This window comes from Oncorhynchus masou, unplaced genomic scaffold (genome assembly GCF_036934945.1).
Source record: "Oncorhynchus masou masou isolate Uvic2021 unplaced genomic scaffold, UVic_Omas_1.1 unplaced_scaffold_1007, whole genome shotgun sequence".
Classification (NCBI taxonomy): domain Eukaryota; kingdom Metazoa; phylum Chordata; class Actinopteri; order Salmoniformes; family Salmonidae; genus Oncorhynchus; species Oncorhynchus masou.
The window spans coordinates 218585-240061 of NW_026999769.1; the positions used below are offsets into that span (position 1 = coordinate 218585).

At 49.6% G+C, this 21477-nt stretch overlaps 2 protein-coding genes across 3 annotated transcripts; both read right to left on the reverse strand.

The window, feature by feature from the left end:
• Positions 1-357: 357 nt before the first annotated feature.
• On the reverse strand, positions 358-1831 carry LOC135528670 (proline-rich protein HaeIII subfamily 1-like). The gene is made up of 2 exons (XM_064957784.1): positions 593-1831; positions 358-504 (listed from the first exon to the last, which is right to left on the reverse strand). Exons 1-2 carry the CDS (start codon positions 1829-1831, stop codon positions 454-456), a joined length of 1290 nt encoding a protein of 429 aa, XP_064813856.1. The 3' UTR covers positions 358-453.
• A 24-nt stretch (positions 1832-1855) lies between these two features.
• On the reverse strand, positions 1856-18997 carry LOC135528672 (TIMELESS-interacting protein-like). 2 transcript variants are annotated; one of them, XM_064957785.1, is made up of 8 exons: positions 18927-18997; positions 16711-16852; positions 15690-15783; positions 12000-12075; positions 11709-11831; positions 11153-11216; positions 7037-7303; positions 1856-2295 (listed from the first exon to the last, which is right to left on the reverse strand). In XM_064957785.1, the coding sequence occupies exons 2-8, from the start codon at positions 16829-16831 to the stop codon at positions 1856-1858; spliced, it is 1185 nt and encodes a 394-aa protein (XP_064813857.1). In that variant the 5' UTR covers positions 16832-16852; positions 18927-18997. The 2 variants fall into 2 exon arrangements, with proteins under 2 accessions (XP_064813857.1, XP_064813858.1); XM_064957786.1 differs by lacking the exon at positions 18927-18997 and adding an exon at positions 17044-17107.
• Between the last annotated feature and the right edge of the window lie 2480 nt (positions 18998-21477).

Sequence of the window (21477 nt, forward strand, 5' to 3'; positions counted from 1 at the left end):
CCAGGGAGTCAGCGGTTCTGTGTGTGTCTCAGGCCCTGCTGTCGTTGCTCATCACATGAACAGGGCTGACTACAGCTCCCTCACACACCAGGGAGTCAGCGGTTCTGTGTGTGTCTCAGGCCCTGCTGTCGTTGCTCATCACAGGGACAGGGCTGGCTACAGCTCCCTCACACACCAGGGAGTCAGCGGTTCTGTGTGTGTCTCAGGCCCTGCTGTCGTTGCTCATCACTGGAACAGGGCTGACTACAGCTCCCTCACACACCAGGGAGTCAGCGGTTCTGTGTGTGTCTCAGGCCCTGCTGTTGTTGCTCATCACAGGGACAGGGCTGACTACAGCTCCCTCACACACCAGGGAGTCAAGCCTCAGCAGGGGAAGCCATGTTTAGAGCTCTGTCCCTGGAGCGGTCTGGCCTGCTCTGGCCCTTGTCCTCTGGGTCTCCCTGGTCCGGGTCTTCATCGTCCCCATCCTGCTGCTGCTGGCTGGGGGAGGGGTGTGAGGAGGACCTGGTGGAGGGGCTGACTGGCTGGGGGAGGGGTGTGAGGAGGACCTGGTGGAGGGGCTGACTGGCTGGGGGAGGGGTGTGAGGAGGACCTGGTGGAGGGGCCGTCTGCTGACTGGCTGGGGAAGGGGTGTGAGGAGGACCTGGTGGAGGGGCCGTCTGCTGACTGGCTGGGGGAGGGGTGTGAGGAGGACCTGGTGGAGGGGCCGTCTGCTGACTGGCTGGGGAAGGGGTGTGAGGAGGACCTGGTGGAGGGGCCGTCTGCTGACTGGCTGGGGAAGGGGTGTGAGGAGGACCTGGTGGAGGGGCAGTCTGCTGACTGGCTGGGGAGGGGTGTGAGGAGGACCTGGTGGAGGGGCCGTCTGCTGACTGGCTGGGGGAGGGGTGTGAGGAGGACCTGGTGGAGGGGCCGTCTGCTGACTGGCTGGGGAAGGGGTGTGAGGAGGACCTGGTGGAGGGGCCGTCTGCTGACTGGCTGGGGGAGGGGTGTGAGGAGGACCTGGTGGAGGGGCCGTCTGCTGACTGGCTGGGGAAGGGGTGTGAGGAGGACCTGGTGGAGGGGCCGTCTGCTGACTGGCTGGGGAAGGGTGTGAGGAGGACCTGGTGGAGGGGCAGTCTGCTGACTGGCTGGGGAAGGGGTGTGAGGAGGACCTGGTGGAGGGGCAGTCTGCTGACTGGCTGGGGAAGGGGTGTGAGGAGGACCTGGTGGAGGGGCCGTCTGCTGACTGGCTGGGGAAGGGGTGTGAGGAGGACCTGGTGGAGGGGCCGTCTGCTGACTGGCTGGGGGAGGGGTGTGAGGAGGACCTGGTGGAGGGGCCGTCTGCTGACTGGCTGGGGAAGGGGTGTGAGGAGGACCTGGTGGAGGGGCCGTCTGCTGACTGGCTGGGGGAGGGGTGTGAGGAGGACCTGGTGGAGGGGCCGTCTGCTGACTGGCTGGGGAAGGGGTGTGAGGAGGACCTGGTGGAGGGGCCGTCTGCTGACTGGCTGGGGGAGGGGTGTGAGGAGGACCTGGTGGAGGGGCCGTCTGCTGACTGGCTGGCCATCTCCTGGGACTGGGAGGTAGAGGGTCCGTCTGCTGACTGGGTGGCCATCTCCTGGGACTGGGAGGGAGAGGGTCCGTCTGCTGATTGGTTGGCCATCTCCTGGGACTGGGAGGGAGAGGGTCCGTCTGCTGATTGGTTGGCCATCTCCTGGGACTGGGAGGTAGAGGGTCCGTCTGCTGACTGGGTGGCCATCTCCTGGGACTGGGAGGGAGAGGGTCCGTGTGCTGACTGGGTGGCCATCTCCTGGGACTGGGAGGTAGAGGGTCCGTCTGCTGATTGGTTGGCCATCTCCTGGGACTGGGAGGGAGAGGGTCAGTCTGCTGACTGGGAGGGAGAGGGTCCGTGTGCTGACTGGGAGGGAGAGGGTCCGTGTGCTGACTGGGAGGGAGAGGGTCCGTGTGCTGACTGGGAGGGAGAGGGTCCGTGTGCTGACTGGGAGGGAGAGGGTCCGTGTGCTGACTGGGAGGGAGAGGGTCCGTGTGCTGACTGGGTGGCCATCTCCTGGGACTGGGAGGGAGAGGGTCCGTCTGCTGATTGGGTGGCCATCTCCTGGGACTGGGAGGTAGAGGGTCCGTCTGCTGATTGGGTGGCCATCTCCTGGGACTGGGAGGTAGAGGGTCCGTCTGCTGACTGGGTGGCCATCTCCTGGGACTGGGAGGGAGAGGGTCCGTGTGCTGATTGGGTGGCCATCTCCTGGGACTGGGAGGCAGAGTGTCCGTGTGCTGATTGGTTGGCCATCTCCTTGGAGCCATCTGAGAGGGAGGGAGACACTTTATTGCCCTCCATCAAGGGTAAAATTAAAATGTATGTATTGGATTGTCAACAATGCAGCACATGAAGTTAGTCAGTGTGATTGACAGGATCAGCGCATCACTGATCTACAAATCATCTCGCATCCCAAATAGATTAGTGATTGTGCCTTGATCAGGCCGATCCTCACCAACAAGCTCAATGTCAGGTAGTTTAGATGTTTTGCACTGTACAAAATGTCTGCCTGAGCGTGATGTCGTGTCTCACCTGTGTGTTGCTGCATGAGGGCCAGTCTCCTCTCTGAGTGTGATGTGTCTGACCTGTGTGTTGCTGCATGAGGGCCAGTCTCCTCTCTGAGTGTGATGTGTCTGACCTGTGTGTTGCTGCATGAGGGCCAGTCTCCTCTCTGAGTGTGATGTTGTGTCTGACCTGTGTGTTGCTGCATGAGGGCCAGTCTCCTCTGAGTGTGATGTGTCTGACCTGTGTGTTGCTGCATGAGGGCCAGTCTCCTCTCTGAGTGTGATGTGTCTGACCTGTGTGTTGCTGCATGAGGGCCAGTCTCCTCTCTGAGTGTGATGTCGTGTCTGACCTGTGTGTTGCTGCATGAGGGCCAGTCTCCTCTCTGAGTGTGATGTGGTGTCTGACCTGTGTGTTGCTGCATGAGGACCAGTCTCCTCTCTGAGTGTGATGTGGTGTCTGACCTGTGTGTTGCTGCATGAGGGCCAGTCTCCTCTCTGAGTGTGTTGTGTCTGACCTGTGTGTTGCTGCATGAGGACCAGTCTCCTCTCTGAGTGTGATGTCGTGTCTCACCTGTGTGTTGCTGCATGAGGGCCAGTCTCCTCTCTGAGTGTGATGTCGTGTCTCACCTGTGTGTTGCTGCATGTGGGCCAGTCTCCTCTCTGAGTGTGATGTTGTGTCTGACCTGTGTGTTGCTGCATGTGGGCCAGTCTCCTCTCTGAGTGTGATGTCGTGTCTCACCTGTGTGTTGCTGCATGAGGGCCAGTCTCCTCTCTGAGTGTGATGTCGTGTCTCACCTGTGTGTTGCTGCATGTGGGCCAGTCTCCTCTCTGAGTGTGATGTCGTGTCTGACCTGTGTGTTGCTGCATGAGGGCCAGTCTCCTCTCTGAGTGTGATGTTGTGTCTGACCTGTGTGTTGCTGCATGAGGGCCAGTCTCCTCTCTGAGTGTGATGTGTCTGACCTGTGTGTTGCTGCATGAGGGCCAGTCTCCTCTCTGAGTGTGATGTGTCTGACCTGTGTGTTGCTGCATGAGGGCCAGTCTCCTCTCTGAGTGTGATGTTGTGTCTGACCTGTGTGTTGCTGCATGAGGGCCAGTCTCCTCTCTGAGTGTGATGTGTCTGACCTGTGTGTTGCTGCATGAGGGCCAGTCTCCTCTCTGAGTGTGATGTTGTGTCTGACCTGTGTGTTGCTGCATGAGGGCCAGTCTCCTCTCTGAGTGTGATGTGTCTGACCTGTGTGTTGCTGCATGAGGGCCAGTCTCCTCTCTGAGTGTGATGTGTCTGACCTGTGTGTTGCTGCATGAGGGCCAGTCTCCTCTCTGAGTGTGATGTTGTGTCTGACTTGTGTGTTGCTGCATGAGGGCCAGTCTCCTCTCTGAGTGTGATGTTGTGTCTGACCTGTGTGTTGCTGCATGAGGGCCAGTCTCCTCTCTGAGTGTGATGTTGTGTCTGACTTGTGTGTTGCTGCATGAGGACCAGTCTCCTCTCTGAGTGTGATGTTGTGTCTGACCTGTGTGTTGCTGCATGAGGGCCAGTCTCCTCTCTGAGTGTGATGTGTCTGACCTGTGTGTTGCTGCATGTGGACCAGTCTCCTCTCTGAGTGTGATGTTGTGTCTGACCTGTGTGTTGCTGCATGAGGGCCAGTCTCCTCTCTGAGTGTGATGTTGTGTCTGACCTGTGTGTTGCTGCATGAGGACCAGTCTCCTCTCTGAGTGTGATGTCGTGTCTGACCTGTGTGTTGCTGCATGAGGACCAGTCTCCTCTCTGAGTGTGATGTTGTGTCTGACCTGTGTGTTGCTGCATGAGGGCCAGTCTCCTCTCTGAGTGTGATGTCGTGTCTGACCTGTGTGTTGCTGCATGAGGGCCAGTCTCCTCTCTGAGTGTGATGTGTCTGACCTGTGTGTTGCTGCATGAGGGCCAGTCTCCTCTCTGAGTGTGATGTTGTGTCTGACCTGTGTGTTGCTGCATGAGGACCAGTCTCCTCTCTGAGTGTGATGTGTCTGACCTGTGTGTTGCTGCATGAGGGCCAGTCTCCTCTCTGAGTGTGATGTGTCTGACCTGTGTGTTGCTGCATGAGGGCCAGTCTCCTCTCTGAGTGTGATGTTGTGTCTGACCTGTGTGTTGCTGCATGAGGGCCAGTCTCCTCTCTGAGTGTGATGTCGTGTCTGACCTGTGTGTTGCTGCATGAGGACCAGTCTCCTCTCTGAGTGTGATGTGTCTGACCTGTGTGTTGCTGCATGAGGACCAGTCTCCTCTCTGAGTGTGATGTCGTGTCTGACCTGTGTGTTGCTGCATGAGGACCAGTCTCCTCTCTGAGTGTGATGTGTCTGACCTGTGTGTTGCTGCATGAGGGCCAGTCTCCTCTCTGAGTGTGATGTTGTGTCTGACCTGTGTGTTGCTGCATGAGGACCAGTCTCCTCTCTGAGTGTGATGTCGTGTCTGACCTGTGTGTTGCTGCATGAGGGCCAGTCTCCTCTCAGTGTGATGTTGTGTCTGACCTGTGTGTTGCTGCATGAGGGCCAGTCTCCTCTCTGAGTGTGATGTTGTGTCTGACCTGTGTGTTGCTGCATGAGGACCAGTCTCCTCTCTGAGTGTGATGTCGTGTCTGACCTGTGTGTTGCTGCATGAGGGCCAGTCTCCTCTCAGTGTGATGTGTCTGACCTGTGTGTTGCTGCATGAGGGCCAGTCTCCTCTCTGAGTGTGATGTGTCTGACCTGTGTGTTGCTGCATGAGGGCCAGTCGCCTCTCTGAGTGTGATGTGTCTGACCTGTGTGTTGCTGCATGAGGGCCAGTCTCCTCTCTGAGTGTGATGTTGTGTCTGACCTGTGTGTTGCTGCATGAGGGCCAGTCTCCTCTCTGAGTGTGATGTGTCTGACCTGTGTTTTGCTGCATGAGGGCCAGTCTCCTCTCTGAGTGTGATGTTGTGTCTGACCTGTGTGTTGCTGCATGAGGACCAGTCTCCTCTCTGAGTGTGATGTGTCTGACCTGTGTGTTGCTGCATGAGGACCAGTCTCCTCTCTGAGTGTGATGTCGTGTCTGACCTGTGTGTTGCTGCATGAGGACCAGTCTCCTCTCTGAGTGTGATGTGTCTGACCTGTGTGTTGCTGCATGAGGGCCAGTCTCCTCTCTGAGTGTGATGTTGTGTCTGACCTGTGTGTTGCTGCATGAGGACCAGTCTCCTCTCTGAGTGTGATGTCGTGTCTGACCTGTGTGTTGCTGCATGAGGGCCAGTCTCCTCTCAGTGTGATGTTGTGTCTGACCTGTGTGTTGCTGCATGAGGGCCAGTCTCCTCTCTGAGTGTGATGTGTCTGACCTGTGTGTTGCTGCATGAGGGCCAGTCTCCTCTCTGAGTGTGATGTTGTGTCTGACCTGTGTGTTGCTGCATGAGGGCCAGTCTCCTCTCTGAGTGTGTTGTGTCTCACCTGTGTGTTGCTGCATGAGGGCCAGTCTCCTCTCTGAGTGTGATGTGTCTGACCTGTGTGTTGCTGCATGAGGGCCAGTCTCCTCTCTGAGTGTGATGTGTCTGACCTGTGTGTTGCTGCATGAGGGCCAGTCTCCTCTCTGAGTGTGATGTGTCTCACCTGTGTGTTGCTGCATGAGGGCCAGTCTCCTCTCTGAGTGTGATGTGTCTGACCTGTGTGTTGCTGCATGAGGGCCAGTCTCCTCTCTGAGTGTGATGTTGTGTCTGACCTGTGTGTTGCTGCATGAGGACCAGTCTCCTCTCTGAGTGTGATGTGTCTGACCTGTGTGTTGCTGCATGAGGGCCAGTCTCCTCTCTGAGTGTGATGTGTCTCACCTGTGTGTTGCTGCATGAGGGCCAGTCTCCTCTCTGAGTGTGATGTGTCTGACCTGTGTGTTGCTGCATGAGGGCCAGTCTCCTCTCTGAGTGTGATGTGTCTGACCTGTGTGTTGCTGCATGAGGGCCAGTCTCCTCTCTGAGTGTGATGTTGTGTCTGACCTGTGTGTTGCTGCATGAGGGCCAGTCTCCTCTCTGAGTGTGATGTCGTGTCTGACCTGTGTGTTGCTGCATGAGGACCAGTCTCCTCTCTGAGTGTGATGTCGTGTCTGACCTGTGTGTTGCTGCATGAGGACCAGTCTCCTCTCTGAGTGTGATGTGTCTGACCTGTGTGTTGCTGCATGAGGGCCAGTCTCCTCTCTGAGTGTGATGTGTCTGACCTGTGTGTTGCTGCATGAGGGCCAGTCGCCTCTCTGAGTGTGATGTGTCTGACCTGTGTGTTGCTGCATGAGGGCCAGTCTCCTCTCTGAGTGTGATGTTGTGTCTGACCTGTGTGTTGCTGCATGAGGGCCAGTCTCCTCTCTGAGTGTGATGTTGTGTCTGACCTGTGTGTTGCTGCATGAAGGCCAGTCTCCTCTCTGAGTGTGATGTTGTGTCTGACCTGTGTGTTGCTGCATGAGGGCCAGTCTCCTCTCTGAGTGTGATGTGTCTGACCTGTGTGTTGCTGCATGAGGGCCAGTCTCCTCTCTGAGTGTGATGTTGTGTCTGACCTGTGTGTTGCTGCATGCGGGCCAGTCTCCTCTCCAAGGCAAGCCGTTTGTTGAGTTCTATACGTCTCTGCTGCTCTTCTGTCAGGGAGGGGGCTGGGGTGGAGTGGACCGGGCCAGCCTGGGAGGACGAGAACAGGGAGGGAGCAGCGGCAGGGGTAGAGGGGACCCGTCCTGGGGGGTCTTCAGGGAAACCTCCGTCTCCAAACGGGTCTGGGTCGTCATGGTTGACGACACGTCCGTCTCTCGACGCCGCGGTGTCGTCCTCACCTGGATCAATGGATGTGCCAGATAAAATACTGAATGCCGAATCTCATTTTGTAAAATCAGTTCATGACTGCTATAAACCAATACAAATCTACTACTACATCAAATCTACCCCTAGACACTACTATTGATCTGGGACTGTGTCATATCTACCTCTAGACACTACTATTGATCTGGGACTGTGTTATATCTACCCCTAGACACTACTATTGATCTGGGACTGTGTCATATCTACCTCTGGACACTACTATTGATCTGGGACTGTGTCCTAACTACCTCTAGACACTACTATTGATCTGGGACTGTGTCCTAACTACCTCTAGACACTACTATTGATCTGGGACTGTGTCATATCTACCTCTAGACACTACTATTGATCTGGGACTGTGTCCTAACTACCTCTAGACACTACTATTGATCTGGGACTGTGTCCTAACTACCTCTAGACACTACTATTGATCTGGGACTGTGTCATATCTACCTCTAGACACTACTATTGATCTGGGACTGTGTTATATCTACCCCTAGACACTACTATTGATCTGGGACTGTGTCATATCTACCTCTAGACACTACTATTGATCTGGGACTGTGTTATATCTACCCCTAGACACTACTATTGATCTGGGACTGTGTCATATCTACCTCTAGACACTACTATTGATCTGGGACTGTGTTATATCTACCCCTAGACACTACTATTGATCTGGGACTGTGTCCTATCTACCTCTAGACACTACTATTGATCTGGGACTGTGTCATATCTACCCCTAGACACTACTATTGATCTGGGACTGTGTCCTATCTACCTCTAGACACTACTATTGATCTGGGACTGTGTCATATCTACCTCTAGACACTACTATTGATCTGGGACTGTGTTATATCTACCCCTAGACACTACTATTGATCTGGGACTGTGTCATATCTACCTCTAGACACTACTATTGATCTGGGACTGTGTTATATCTACCCCTAGACACTACTATTGATCTGGGACTGTGTCATATCTACCTCTAGACACTACTATTGATCTGGGACTGTGTCCTAACTACCTCTAGACACTACTATTGATCTGGGACTGTGTCCTAACTACCTCTAGACACTACTATTGATCTGGGACTGTGTCATATCTACCTCTAGACACTACTATTGATCTGGGACTGTGTTATATCTACCCCTAGACACTACTATTGATCTGGGACTGTGTCATATCTACCTCTAGACACTACTATTGATCTGGGACTGTGTTATATCTACCCCTAGACACTACTATTGATCTGGGACTGTGTCATATCTACCTCTAGACACTACTATTGATCTGGGACTGTGTTATATCTACCCCTAGACACTACTATTGATCTGGGACTGTGTCCTATCTACCTCTAGACACTACTATTGATCTGGGACTGTGTCATATCTACCCCTAGACACTACTATTGATCTGGGACTGTGTCCTATCTACCTCTAGACACTACTATTGATCTGGGACTGTGTCATATCTACCTCTAGACACTACTATTGATCTGGGACTGTGTCATATCTACCTCTAGACACTACTACTACTACTATTGATCTGGGACTGTGTCATATCTACCTCTAGACACTACTATTGATCTGGGACTGTGTCATATCTACCTCTAGACATTACTACTACGATTGATCTGGGACTGTGTCATATCTACCTCTAGACACTACTATTGATCTGGGACTGTGTCCTATCTACCTCTAGACACTACTATTGATCTGGGACTGTGTCCTATCTACCTCTAGACACTACTATTGATCTGGGACTGTGTCATATCTACCCCTAGACACTACTACTACTATTGATCTGGGACTGTGTTATATCTACCTCTAGACACTACTATTGATCTGGGACTGTGTCCTATCTACCTCTAGACACTACTATTGATCTGGGACTGTGTCCTATCTACCTCTAGACACTACTATTGATCTGGGACTGTGTCATATCTACCCCTAGACACTACTACTACTATTGATCTGGGACTGTGTCATATCTACCTCTAGACACTACTATTGATCTGGGACTGTGTCCTATCTACCTCTAGACACTACTATTGATCTGGGACTGTGTCATATCTACCTCTAGACACTACTATTGATCTGGGACTGTGTTATATCTACCTCTAGACACTACTATTGATCTGGGACTGTGTCATATCTACCCCTAGACACTACTATTGATCTGGGACTGTGTCCTATCTACCCCTAGACACTACTATTGATCTGGGACTGTGTCCTATCTACCCCTAGACACTACTATTGATCTGGGACTGTGTCATATCTACCCCTAGACACTACTATTGATCTGGGACTGTGTTATCTCTACCTCTAGACACTACTATTGATCTGGGACTGTGTCATATCTACCTCTAGACACTACTACTACTATTGATCTGGGACTGTGTTATATCTACCCCTAGACACTACTATTGATCTGGGACTGTGTCCTATCTACCTCTAGACACTACTATTGATCTGGGACTGTGTCATATCTACCCCTAGACACCACTATTGATCGGGGACTGTGTCCTATCTACCCCTAGACACTACTATTGATCTGGGACTGTGTCCTATCTACCCCTAGACACTACTATTGATCTGGGACTGTGTCCTATCTACCTCTAGACACTACTATTGATCTGGGACTGTGTTATATCTACCCCTAGACACTACTATTGATCTGGGACTGTGTCATATCTACCCCTAGACACTACTATTGATCTGGGACTGTGTTATCTCTACCTCTAGACACTACTATTGATCTGGGACTGTGTCATATCTACCCCTAGACACTACTATTGATCTGGGACTGTGTTATCTCTACCTCTAGACACTACTATTGATCTGGGACTGTGTCCTATCAACCTCTAGACACTACTATTGATCTGGGACTGTGTCCTATCTACCCCTAGACACTACTATTGATCTGGGACTGTGTCATATCTACCTCTAGACACTACTACTACTACTATTGATCTGGGACTGTGTTATATCTACCCCTAGACACTACTATTGATCTGGGACTGTGTTATATCTACCTCTAGACACTACTATTGATCTGGGACTGTGTCATATCTACCTCTAGACACTACTATTGATCTGGGACTGTGTCCTATCTACCTCTAGACACTACTATTGATCTGGGACTGTGTCCTATCTACCCCTAGACACTACTATTGATCTGGGACTGTGTCCTATCTACCTCTAGACACTACTATTGATCTGGGACTGTGTCCTATCTACCTCTAGACACTACTATTGATCTGGGACTGTGTCCTATCTACCCCTAGACACTACTATTGATCTGGGACTGTGTCCTATCTACCTCTAGACACTACTATTGATCTGGGACTGTGTTATAACTACCTCTAGACACCACTATTGATCTGGGACTGTGTCCTAACTACCCCTAGACACTACTATTGATCTGGGACTGTGTCATATCTACCCCTAGACACTACTATTGATCTGGGACTGTGTCCTATCTACCTCTAGACACCACTATTGATCTGGGACTGTGTCCTATCTACCTCTAGACACTACTATTGATCTGGGACTGTGTCATATCTACCCCTAGACACTACTATTGATCTGGGACTGTGTCATATCTACCCCTAGACACCACTATTGATCGGGGACTGTGTGTGTTAAGTGTCTCAGAGTAGGAGTTCTGATCTCGGATCAGGTCCTCCCTGTAGGTATAATCTTATTCACAGGTTGTGTACAAGGCAAAACTGATCCTAAAATCAGCACTCCCACTGAGTCACTTGACACGTACTGAATCCTTTCTGACACTAAATGTAGTTGGTGGCGTTGTCCTCTCACCGTCGTCTCCTACGAAGTCTTCATGTATCAGCGGCATGTCCAACCGTATTCTCTTCAGACACGTCTGGAAAACAAAACATTCAGACCTTACTGCTTCCACTGACACCACCACACCTCCAGATGTTGGTTAGAACAACAAGGGCCTGTCAGTCTGACCTGGGTGTTGGTTAGAACAACAAGGGCCTGTCAGTCTGACCTGCATGTTGGTTATAACAACAAGGGCCTGTCAGTCTGACCTGCATGTTGGTTATAACAACAAGGGCCTGTCAGTCTGACCTGGGTGTTGTTTAGAACAACAAGGGCCTGTCAGTCTGACCTACGTGTTGGTTATAACAACAAGGGCCTGTCAGTCTGACCTGGGTGTTGGTTAGAACAACAAGGGCCTGTCAGTCTGACCTGGGTGTTGGTTTGAACAACAAGGGCCTGTCAGTCTGACCTGGGTGTTGGTTTGAACAACAAGGGCCTGTCAGTCTGACCTGGGTGTTGATTATAACAACAAGGGCCTGTCAGTTTGACCTGGCTGTTGATTAGAACAACAAGGGCCTGCCAGTCTGACCTGGACTTCTTTCTTGCTGCCCAGCGTCTCCAGTTTGTCTATGAAGTCTTCAAACTGCAGTTTGGGGTACAGCCTGTGAGCCCAGTTCTCCATCCTCTGCATCAGCCCCCGCAAGTCCTCAGCCTGGTGGAAAACACACACACATCAACACCCTTTGGCTGCTGTGGGAGTCAACTGGGTAACCTTTAGCCAAACATCGATGCCTTTCACTTTGAGTGAAAAAAAAACAGACAAAAACAGACCCATCTGCCCAACAGAGACACAACACTTGAATCTGCTGTTAGCCTTTACCTCGTGTCCTTTGCCTTTGAAATGAACGTTGTCAAACAGGGAGCGAAGAGCCGGAAGTCCTCTTTCTGATGTCAGCCTGGAGGAAAACATGTGAACAAAAACACCGGCTATTGAACTTCCACACATCAAACAGCTCTGCAATGTTGCTGCAAAGACAAAGAGAATCAACAATGATTTGATCATCAAAACCTTTGTGTGTGTTTTATTTTTTAAGTCCTTTGGTTGTAACAGAACTGGGACAATATGCCAAAACCAGACATCGATTTTCATGGTCGGGCATAAATGAGCGTTTGGATTAGGAAAGTTCTCTCTCATGACCTGTACAAGCTATAATGTTGAATAATATTATATTTGAACTTACTTTACCGGTTGCGTGCGGTTGGTCCTTTTTTTGCGTGTGGTTGGTCATTTTTTTACATTTGGTTGGTCCTTTTTTTGCGTGCGGTTGGTCCTTTTTTTACATTTGGTTGGTCCTTTTTTTGCGTGCGGTTGGTCCTTTTTTTGTGTGTGGTTGGTCATATTTTTTTATTTTTATATTTGATATTATTTATTGATATTAAACTGATTGTGTCAGAAGGTCGAGTACGGCATTAGTCATGTAAACACCTTACTCCGCTTATCTTAAATCGGCGTGAGGTCATAATTGAAGTAAACCTATGCCAATTAAAACACCTGCCTTTCTGAGCCGTCTTTCAAATGATTAGGACGTGTAAACACCTGAAACCGGCGTCCCAGTGGTGTGTTTGATCTGCACCTGTGCTGACACCAGCCGAGAGCCTCCCTCTTGTTCCAGTGGTGTGTTTGATCTGCCCCTGTGCTGACACCAGCCGAGAGCCTCCCTCTTGTTCCAGTGGTGTGTTTAATCTGCCCCTGTGCTGACACCAGCCGAGAGCCTCCCTTTTGTTCCAGTGGTGTGTTTGATCTGCACCTGTGCTGACACCAGCCGAGAGCCTCCCTCTTGTTCCAGTGGTGTGTTTGATCTGCCCCTGTGCTGACACCAGCCGAGAGCCTCCCTTTTGTTCCAGTGGTGTGTTTGATCTGCACCTGTGCTGACACCAGCCGAGAGCCTCCCTCTTGTTCCAGTGGTGTGTTTGATCTGCCCCTGTGCTGACACCAGCCGAGAGCCTCCCTTTTGTTCCAGTGGTGTGTTTGATCTGCACCTGTGCTGACACCAGCCGAGAGCCCCCCTCTTTAGTGAAGTGAGTTAGGAACAACTGAATATACGGGTTTTTTAGAAATAGTTCTCACGTACAAACTTTATAATGTCCCAACTCAGAATCAAATATGCTTCTCAAAAAAAATAACATGTTTGCTGTGGTATAATGTTAATTTAGACTGGTGCTGTTCTGCATTTATCAGAGAGACGTCAGGGAGCCTTTGACAGACGTCTCCATGGAAACGGGGTTATTAGGAGAAATCTTTTTTACAAAGCATGTAAACATTTTTAAATTGAACCATTATAATTTGACGATCCATAATAAATCACATTATCGTGTGCATGTAACCGTACTCAGTATATCCACAAGAAAGTAGAATTACACAACTGTTCAAATCGCTGGTTGTGCCGTTCATATTTCACCTGATGCATGCAGGAGACACAGGCACACTGGCCCAGCCTGTTGACATGGTTCTGCTACATGCACACTGGCCCAGCCCGTTGACATGGTTCTGCTACATGCACACTGGCCCAGCCTGTTGACATGGTTCTGCTACATGCACACTGGCCCAGCCTGTTGACATGGTTCTGCTACATGCACACTGGCCCAGCCCGTTGACATGGTTCTGCTACATGCACACTGGCCCAGCCCGTTGACATGGTTCTGCTACATGCACACTGGTCCAGCCCGTTGACATGGTTCTGCTACATGCACACTGGTCCAGCCCGTTGACATGGTTCTGCTACATGCACACTGGCCCAGCCCGTTGACATGGTTCTGCTACATGCACACTGGCCCAGCCCGTTGACATGGTTCTGCTACATGCACACTGGCCCAGCCCGTTGACATGGTTCTGCTACATGCACACTGGCCCAGCCCGTTGACATGGTTCTGCTACATGCACACTGGCCCAGCCCGTTGACATGGTTCTGCTACATGCACACTGGCCCAGCCCGTTGACATGGTTCTGCTACATGCACACTGGCCCAGCCCGTTGACATGGTTCTGCTACATGCACACTGGCCCAGCCTGTTGACATGGTTCTGCTACATGCACACTGGCCCAGCCTGTTGACATGGTTCTGCTACATGCACACTGGCCCAGCCTGTTGACATGGTTCTGCTACATGCACACTGGTCCAGCCTGTTGACATGGTTCTGCTACATGCACACTGGTCCAGCCCGTTGACATGGTTCTGCTACATGCACACTGGCCCAGCCCGTTGACATGGTTCTGCTACATGCACACTGGCCCAGCCCGTTGACATGGTTCTGCTACATGCACACTGGCCCAGCCCGTTGACATGGTTCTGCTACATGCACACTGGCCCAGCCCGTTGACATGGTTCTGCTACATGCACACTGGCCCAGCCCGTTGACATGGTTCTGCTACATGCACACTGGCCCAGCCCGTTGACATGGTTCTGCTACATGCACACTGGCCCAGCCCGTTGACATGGTTCTGCTACATGCACACTGGCCCAGCCCGTTGACATGGTTCTGCTACATGCACACTGGCCCAGCCTGTTGACATGATTCTGCTACATGCACACTGGCCCAGCCTGTTGACATGGTTCTGCTACATGCACACTGGCCCAGCCTGTTGACATGGTTCTGCTACATGCACACTGGCCCAGCCTGTTGACATGGTTCTGCTACATGCACACTGGCCCAGCCTGTTGACATGGTTCTGCTACATGCACACTGGCCCAGCCTGTTGACATGGTTCTGCTACATGCACACTGGCCCAGCCTGTTGACATGGTTCTGCTACATGCACACTGGCCCAGCCTGTTGACATGGTTCTGCTACATGCACACTGGCCCAGCCTGTTGACATGGTTCTGCTACATGCACACTGGCCCAGCCTGTTGACATGGTTCTGCTACATGCACACTGGCCCAGCCTGTTGACATGGTTCTGCTACATGCACACTGGCCCAGCCTGTTGACATGGTTCTGCTACATGCACACTGGCCCAGCCTGTTGACATGGTTCTGCTACATGCACACTGGCCCAGCCTGTTGACATGGTTCTGCTACATGCACACTGGCCCAGCCTGTTGACATGGTTCTGCTACATGCACACTGGCCCAGCCTGTTGACATGGTTCTGCTACATGCACACTGGCCCAGCCTGTTGACATGGTTCTGCTACAGGCACACTGGCCCAGCCTGTTCACATGGCTCTGCTACATGCACACTGGTCCAGCCTGTTGACATGGTTCTGCTACATGCACACTGGTCTAGCCTGTTGACATGGTTCTGCTACATGCACACTGGCCCAGCCTGTTCACATGGCTCTGCTACATGCTTCACGTGATAGAAATCTGAACACACTACCAGCGCTTTGATCAGTTGATGTAATTATTAACTTTCCTGTGAAATATATTGTCCCACATTTCTACCATCAAATCGACCAGCCACACAGACAACCGGTAAAGTACGTGACAATATAACTGTATTCAACATTCTGGCCTGTAGAGGTTCCTGATCCAAACGCTCATTTATGACCGTCTCCAGGCTAATACACACGTACCTCTGAGAGTCCAGTTTGGGCTGTGGTCTCTTGACGCCTCTCCTCTTGGCAGCAGGGACTTCGGCCAGCTTGGAGATCTCTCCTCCCTCCTCCCCTGACAACATCAACAGCCATCAATATCTACCCATTATATTGTCTGTGATGTCAGTAAGCAGGAAGTCTCCCAGCTGTGATTATAATAATAATAACAATAATAATAATAATGATGTCTTATCTATATCTACCCATTATATTGTCTGATGTCAATAAGCAGGAAGTCTCCCAGCTGTGATTATAATATTAATAATGATAATAATAATGTCTTATCTATATCTACCCATTATATTGTCTGTGATGTCAGTAAGCAGGAAGTCTCCCAGCTGTGTATATAATAACAATAATAATAACAATAATGATGTCTTATCTATATCTACCCATTATATTGTCTGATGTCAATAAGCAGGAAGTCTCCCAGCTGTGATTATAATAACAATAATGATGTCTTATCTATATCTACCCATTATATTGTCTGATGTCAATAAGCAGGAAGTCTCCCAGCTGTGTATATAATAACAATAATAATAACAATAATGATGTCTTATCTATATCTACCCATTATATTGTCTGTGATGTCAGTAAGCAGGAAGTCTCCCAGCTGTGTATATAATAACAATAATAATAATAATAATAATAATAATGTCTTATCAATATCTACCCATTATATTGTCTGTGATGTCAGTAAGCAGGAAGTCTCCCAGCTGTGTTTATAATAACAATAATGATGTCTTATCTATATCTACCCATTATATTGTCTGTGATGTCAGTAAGCAGGAAGTCTCCCAGCTGTGTATATAATAATAATAATGATGATGATGTCATATCAGTCTACCTGTAGACACACAGGTTTGTGTTGGGTATTGTGTGTCTAGTCTGGTCCCAGATCATCATAAGCATGACAGCAACCATGGCAGTCGGCAAAATAGCACAACCAGATCTGAAACCAGGCTAGGTACTGGTGAGCTCCAGTTGTCATTGTCCTCACCTGTAAAAGGATCTCCTCCCTCTCCTGGTGAGAAGGGAGGGGGGAGAGGAGGAAAGGTCTCGTCATCTGTGTTGTCATAGTCAGGAATGTCAAACAAGCCATTCTCCATCGGATCAACCATGGTTTCTATATCACTGGGCTCCTGCAAGGAAGAAGAGTGGGATTACATTTGACGTTTTATAGTCATTTTCACGAGTACAGTGAAATGCCTTTCTTGACAAACTCTTTTCGCAACAATGCAGTAATACATATATAGCACTATAAAATATATAAAAACACAAGATTTAAGACGGGAAAGAAGGTAAGCTATATATACAGCTACCATAACTTCACCTCGCTCTCCTGTCTCCCCTCTACAGTCGTCGGCCATCGTGGCTCCCCTCTACAGTCGTCGGCCATCGTGCCTCCCCTCTACAGTCGTCGGCCATCGTGCCTCCCCTCTACAGTCGTCGGCCATCGTGCCTCCCCTCTACAGTCGTCGGCCATCGTGCCTCCCCTCTACAGTCGTCGGCCATCGTGCCTCCCCTCTACAGTCGTCGGCCATCGTGCCTCCCCTCTACAGTCGTCGGCCATCGTGCCTCCCCTCTACAGTCGTAGGCCATCGTGCCTCCCCTCTACAGTCGTCGGCCATCGTGCCGCCCCCTACAGTCGTAGGCCATCGTGCCTCCCCTCTACAGTCGTAGGCCATCGTGCCTCCCCTCTACAGTCGTCGGCCATCGTGCCTCCCCTCTACAGTCGTAGGCCATCGTGCCTCCCCTCTACAGTCGTAGGCCATCGTGCCTCCCCTCTACAGTCGTAGGCCATCGTGCCTCCCCTCTACAGTCGTAGGCCATCGTGCCTCCCCTCTACAGTCGTCGCCCATTGTGCCTCCCCTCTACAGTCGTCGCCCATTGTGCCTCCCCTCTACAGTCGTCGCCCATTGTGCCTCCCCTCTACAGTCGTCGCCCATTGTGCCTCCCATCTACAGTCGTCGCCCATTGTGCCTCCCCTCTACAGTCGTCGCCCATTGTAGCTCCCCTCTACAGTCGTCGGCCATTGTGCCTCCCCCTACAATCCCAACGTTGTTTTAATGTTTAGAAAATTGAATAATCGTCACTTGCGATACGTCTTTGGGCTTCTGTCTACAGGTGTGTACTAGCTGTAGTTAGCTACCGTTGTCCCCGTCGCTTCCTTCTTCTGTGGGATTTATCGGCATCCAACGTTATGGTGTATTACTGACACCTACTGTACTGGAGAGCCTCTGCCTACCAGAGTCATAGCTTTAAAATGGACAAATAGAAGAACAAACAGGGATTCCTGCAGCAGTTTTGAACAGCTCTACAGCTATGGGTGCCTCTATCCGATTAACCTACACACAGGTGTTGGAGCATGGTATATGGCTAATTAGCACAGGTTGTTGCCTCGTCTTCCGTAAACAAGCGCTGTAACATGGAGAAATTGCCGTGTGGGGAACACTAACAGGGCACGTATCAACTACATTGTGACACATATTTATCGCTGATATGACAGATAAGGTCCTTTATATTCTTCCAAAACAGCGACGCGTGTTAAATGTTCAGACAGAGCGTTGGGATCGTAAAACTCCCTCCTTGTAGAAAACGCCTTCGTCCAATGACTTATGTACAAGCATTTCGATACACTCGCATTTCGCTACACTCGCATTAACATCTGCTAACCATGTGTATGTGACAAATAAAATTTGATTTTGATTTATGTGTAATGTATTGGAACAGGACTAAGATACATGTTGTAACACTGTCTTCTGCACCGGACTTACAGCCAGTGTCATTCTTGAGTTTTACTAGCGAATGTTAGCTAATAACTTACCGACTGGTTGGCTCACATTATATGACCTAACTTAGCCAAGGTAGCTAACTAGGTGCAATATTAGCTACACACATCAAAGTGTGAGGAATCAACGTTGACAACGCATATAAACAGACAGTCGTAACCCGAATAAAAACCCAGACTTCTAGATAGATTGGCTAGCAGCTAACTTAATTTATCCAGCTTTCATGAGTAACCTACTGTAGATATAGTGTAGTAGTTCGTTACCGCGCTATGCTAACCTGCTAGCTAGTTGTTGTTGTTTGTTGCGGGGAAACTGATAAGATTCAACAAATTAACCGAAATCCCATCAATGTGATGCGGGAAATATATCATAAAACAGTGTCGTCGTTAGTATGTGGAGAATAACTGTAGCCGGGGCACTTTACCTGGCAAATAAACAGTTGCTATTCCAGCGGCTCCTGTGTTATTTTCGTTCGTCCACTTCTTGTCTTCTGCCGGGTTTTTTACAATGAACCAATCAACTGTTTGCTTCCTTGTACCAAGAGCCAATCATGTGTCGTCAAAACTATCCGTTCGTGTTGGGAATAGAAACGTTTTTTTTTTGGTTACACTGCCCTCTTCTGTAAATGTCTGGAATGTTATGTAAGTGACTGTTTTGTTGATTTCCACCTTATTAGACATAGCTACCAAAGTAACTGCTTTTAACAAACTGTTGGCCTATTCTAACTGTTTTGTTTCAATCAAAGCATACATTTTACCTAGTGGCGTGCCACATGAGAGAAATGCGACCATTCGCACAATCAACCTGAAATTACGTGATGTTTTTTTTGTCTTGGAGTAGCGGTATACTACGCTATTATATTCAATTCTGTTAATTAGAATAATAATTACGGAGAAGCTGCATTTCCCGAATTCTCTGGAACCCTCGTCCCAATAGCAACATATCTGAGCTTCTGCCGTGCAGAATTATCTACATTACACACCTTCTCTGATCTACAGAGAATTACAGGCTACTCTGGTGAATGATGTTGTTTAATAAAGTCAGATCAAATAACACATGGTCAAAGGTTACCCTCCTCGCTCCTTCGTATTCAAAAGTAACAGTCGGTATCTTGTGTGGCCACCAGCCGCATTAAGTACTGTTGTGCATCTCCTCCTCGTGGACTGCACCAGATTTACCCGTTTTTGATGTGAGATGTTACCCCACCAAGGCACCTGCAAGTTCCCAGACATTTCTGGGGGGAATGGCCCTAGCCCTCACCCTCTGGTCCAACAGGTCCCAGGCATGCTCAATGGGACTGAGATCTGGGATTTTCGCTAGCCATGGCAGAACACTGACATTCCTGTCTTGCAGGAAATCACGCACAGAACAAGCTGTATGGCTGGTGGCATTGTCATGCTAGAGGGTCATGTCAGGATGAGCCTGCAGGAAGGGTACCACATGAGGGAGGAGGATGTCTTCCCTGTAACGCACAGCATTGAGATTGCCTGCAATGACAACAAGCTCAGTCCAATGATGCTGTGAGACACCGCCCCAGACCATGATGGACCCTCCACCTCCAAATCGATCCCGCTCCAGAGTACAGGCCTCGGTGTAACGCTCATTCCTTCGACGATAAACACCAATCCTACCACCACTGGTGAGACAAAACCGCGCCTCGTCAGTGAAGAGTGCTGTCTTGGGCGTCTCACAGTACGGACATTGCAATTTATTGCCCTGGCCACATCTGTAGTCCTCATGCATCCTTGCAGCATGCTTAAGGCACGTTCACACACATGAGCAGGGACTCTGGGCATCTTTCTTTTGGTGTTTTTCAGAGTCAGTAGAAAGGCCTCTTTAGTGTCCTAAGATTTCATAACTGTGACCTTAATTGCCTACTGTCTGTATGCTTTTAGTGTCTTAACGACCGTTCCACAGGTGCATGTTCATTCATTGTTTATGGTTCGTTGAACAAGCCTGGGAAACGGTGTTTAAACATTTACATTTACATTTAAGTCATTTAGCAGACGCTCTTATCCAGAGCGACTTACAAATTGGTGAATTCATAAACCCTTTACAATGACCATCTGTGAAGTTATTTGGATTTTTACAAATTATCTTTGAAAGACAGGGTCCTGAAAAAGGGACGTTTCTTTTTGTGTTAAGTTAACATACCTGAGAGAAGCCGACCAATTTTACCCGACAGAAATGTGTCACCTGCTCTTGCTTTCCATGCCTTGTTCTTTTCTAACTTTCACTATGAATGTTTTCCGATAAAACAGGGGTTTTGAAACTTTGTCCCCTCATAAACGTTATGTGGGCAAATGAATTCAGATCAATACTGTCTGTTTACAGGTTTACACATGTACTTGCTTAATGAAATCTGGAAATCAGATTACAATAAGATCTTTTATATTATTATGCTGGAAGACTATGTTATCCTGCTGAGCAAAACGCCTCGTCTTAAGGTTTCAATCCAAACTATAGTGTAGATACTGTATAGCCTATTATATAAGACTCTCTTCTACTGAATTCTCTCTACAACACCTACAGCCTTTAAGCAGTCAAACAGTTCCAACACAGGTTGTACAATCTTCATTGCAATTTAATTAGATTTTCAAGATACACATAATAATGCATGCTAACACTTTATTAACATGGAATAGCTATCGTTCCATTTTAAAATGTGTCCGGTGTCCAGGTTTGTATCTGTTGCAATATGTATATAAAATAGGTGAACTGTGTGTAATAAAAAATACAGCTATCATTGTCCACGCAGCAGGAACATGAGGAAGACAGCAGTGTTCTAGAAGCATCCACGCAGCAGGAACATGAGGAAGACAGCAGTGTTCTAGAAGCATCCAGGCAGCAGTAACATAAGGAAGACAGCAGTGTTCTAGAAGCGTCCATGCAGCAGGAACATGAGGAAGACAGCAGTGTTCTAGAAGCATCCACGCAGCAGGAACCTGAGGAAGACAGCAGTGTTCTAGAAGCGT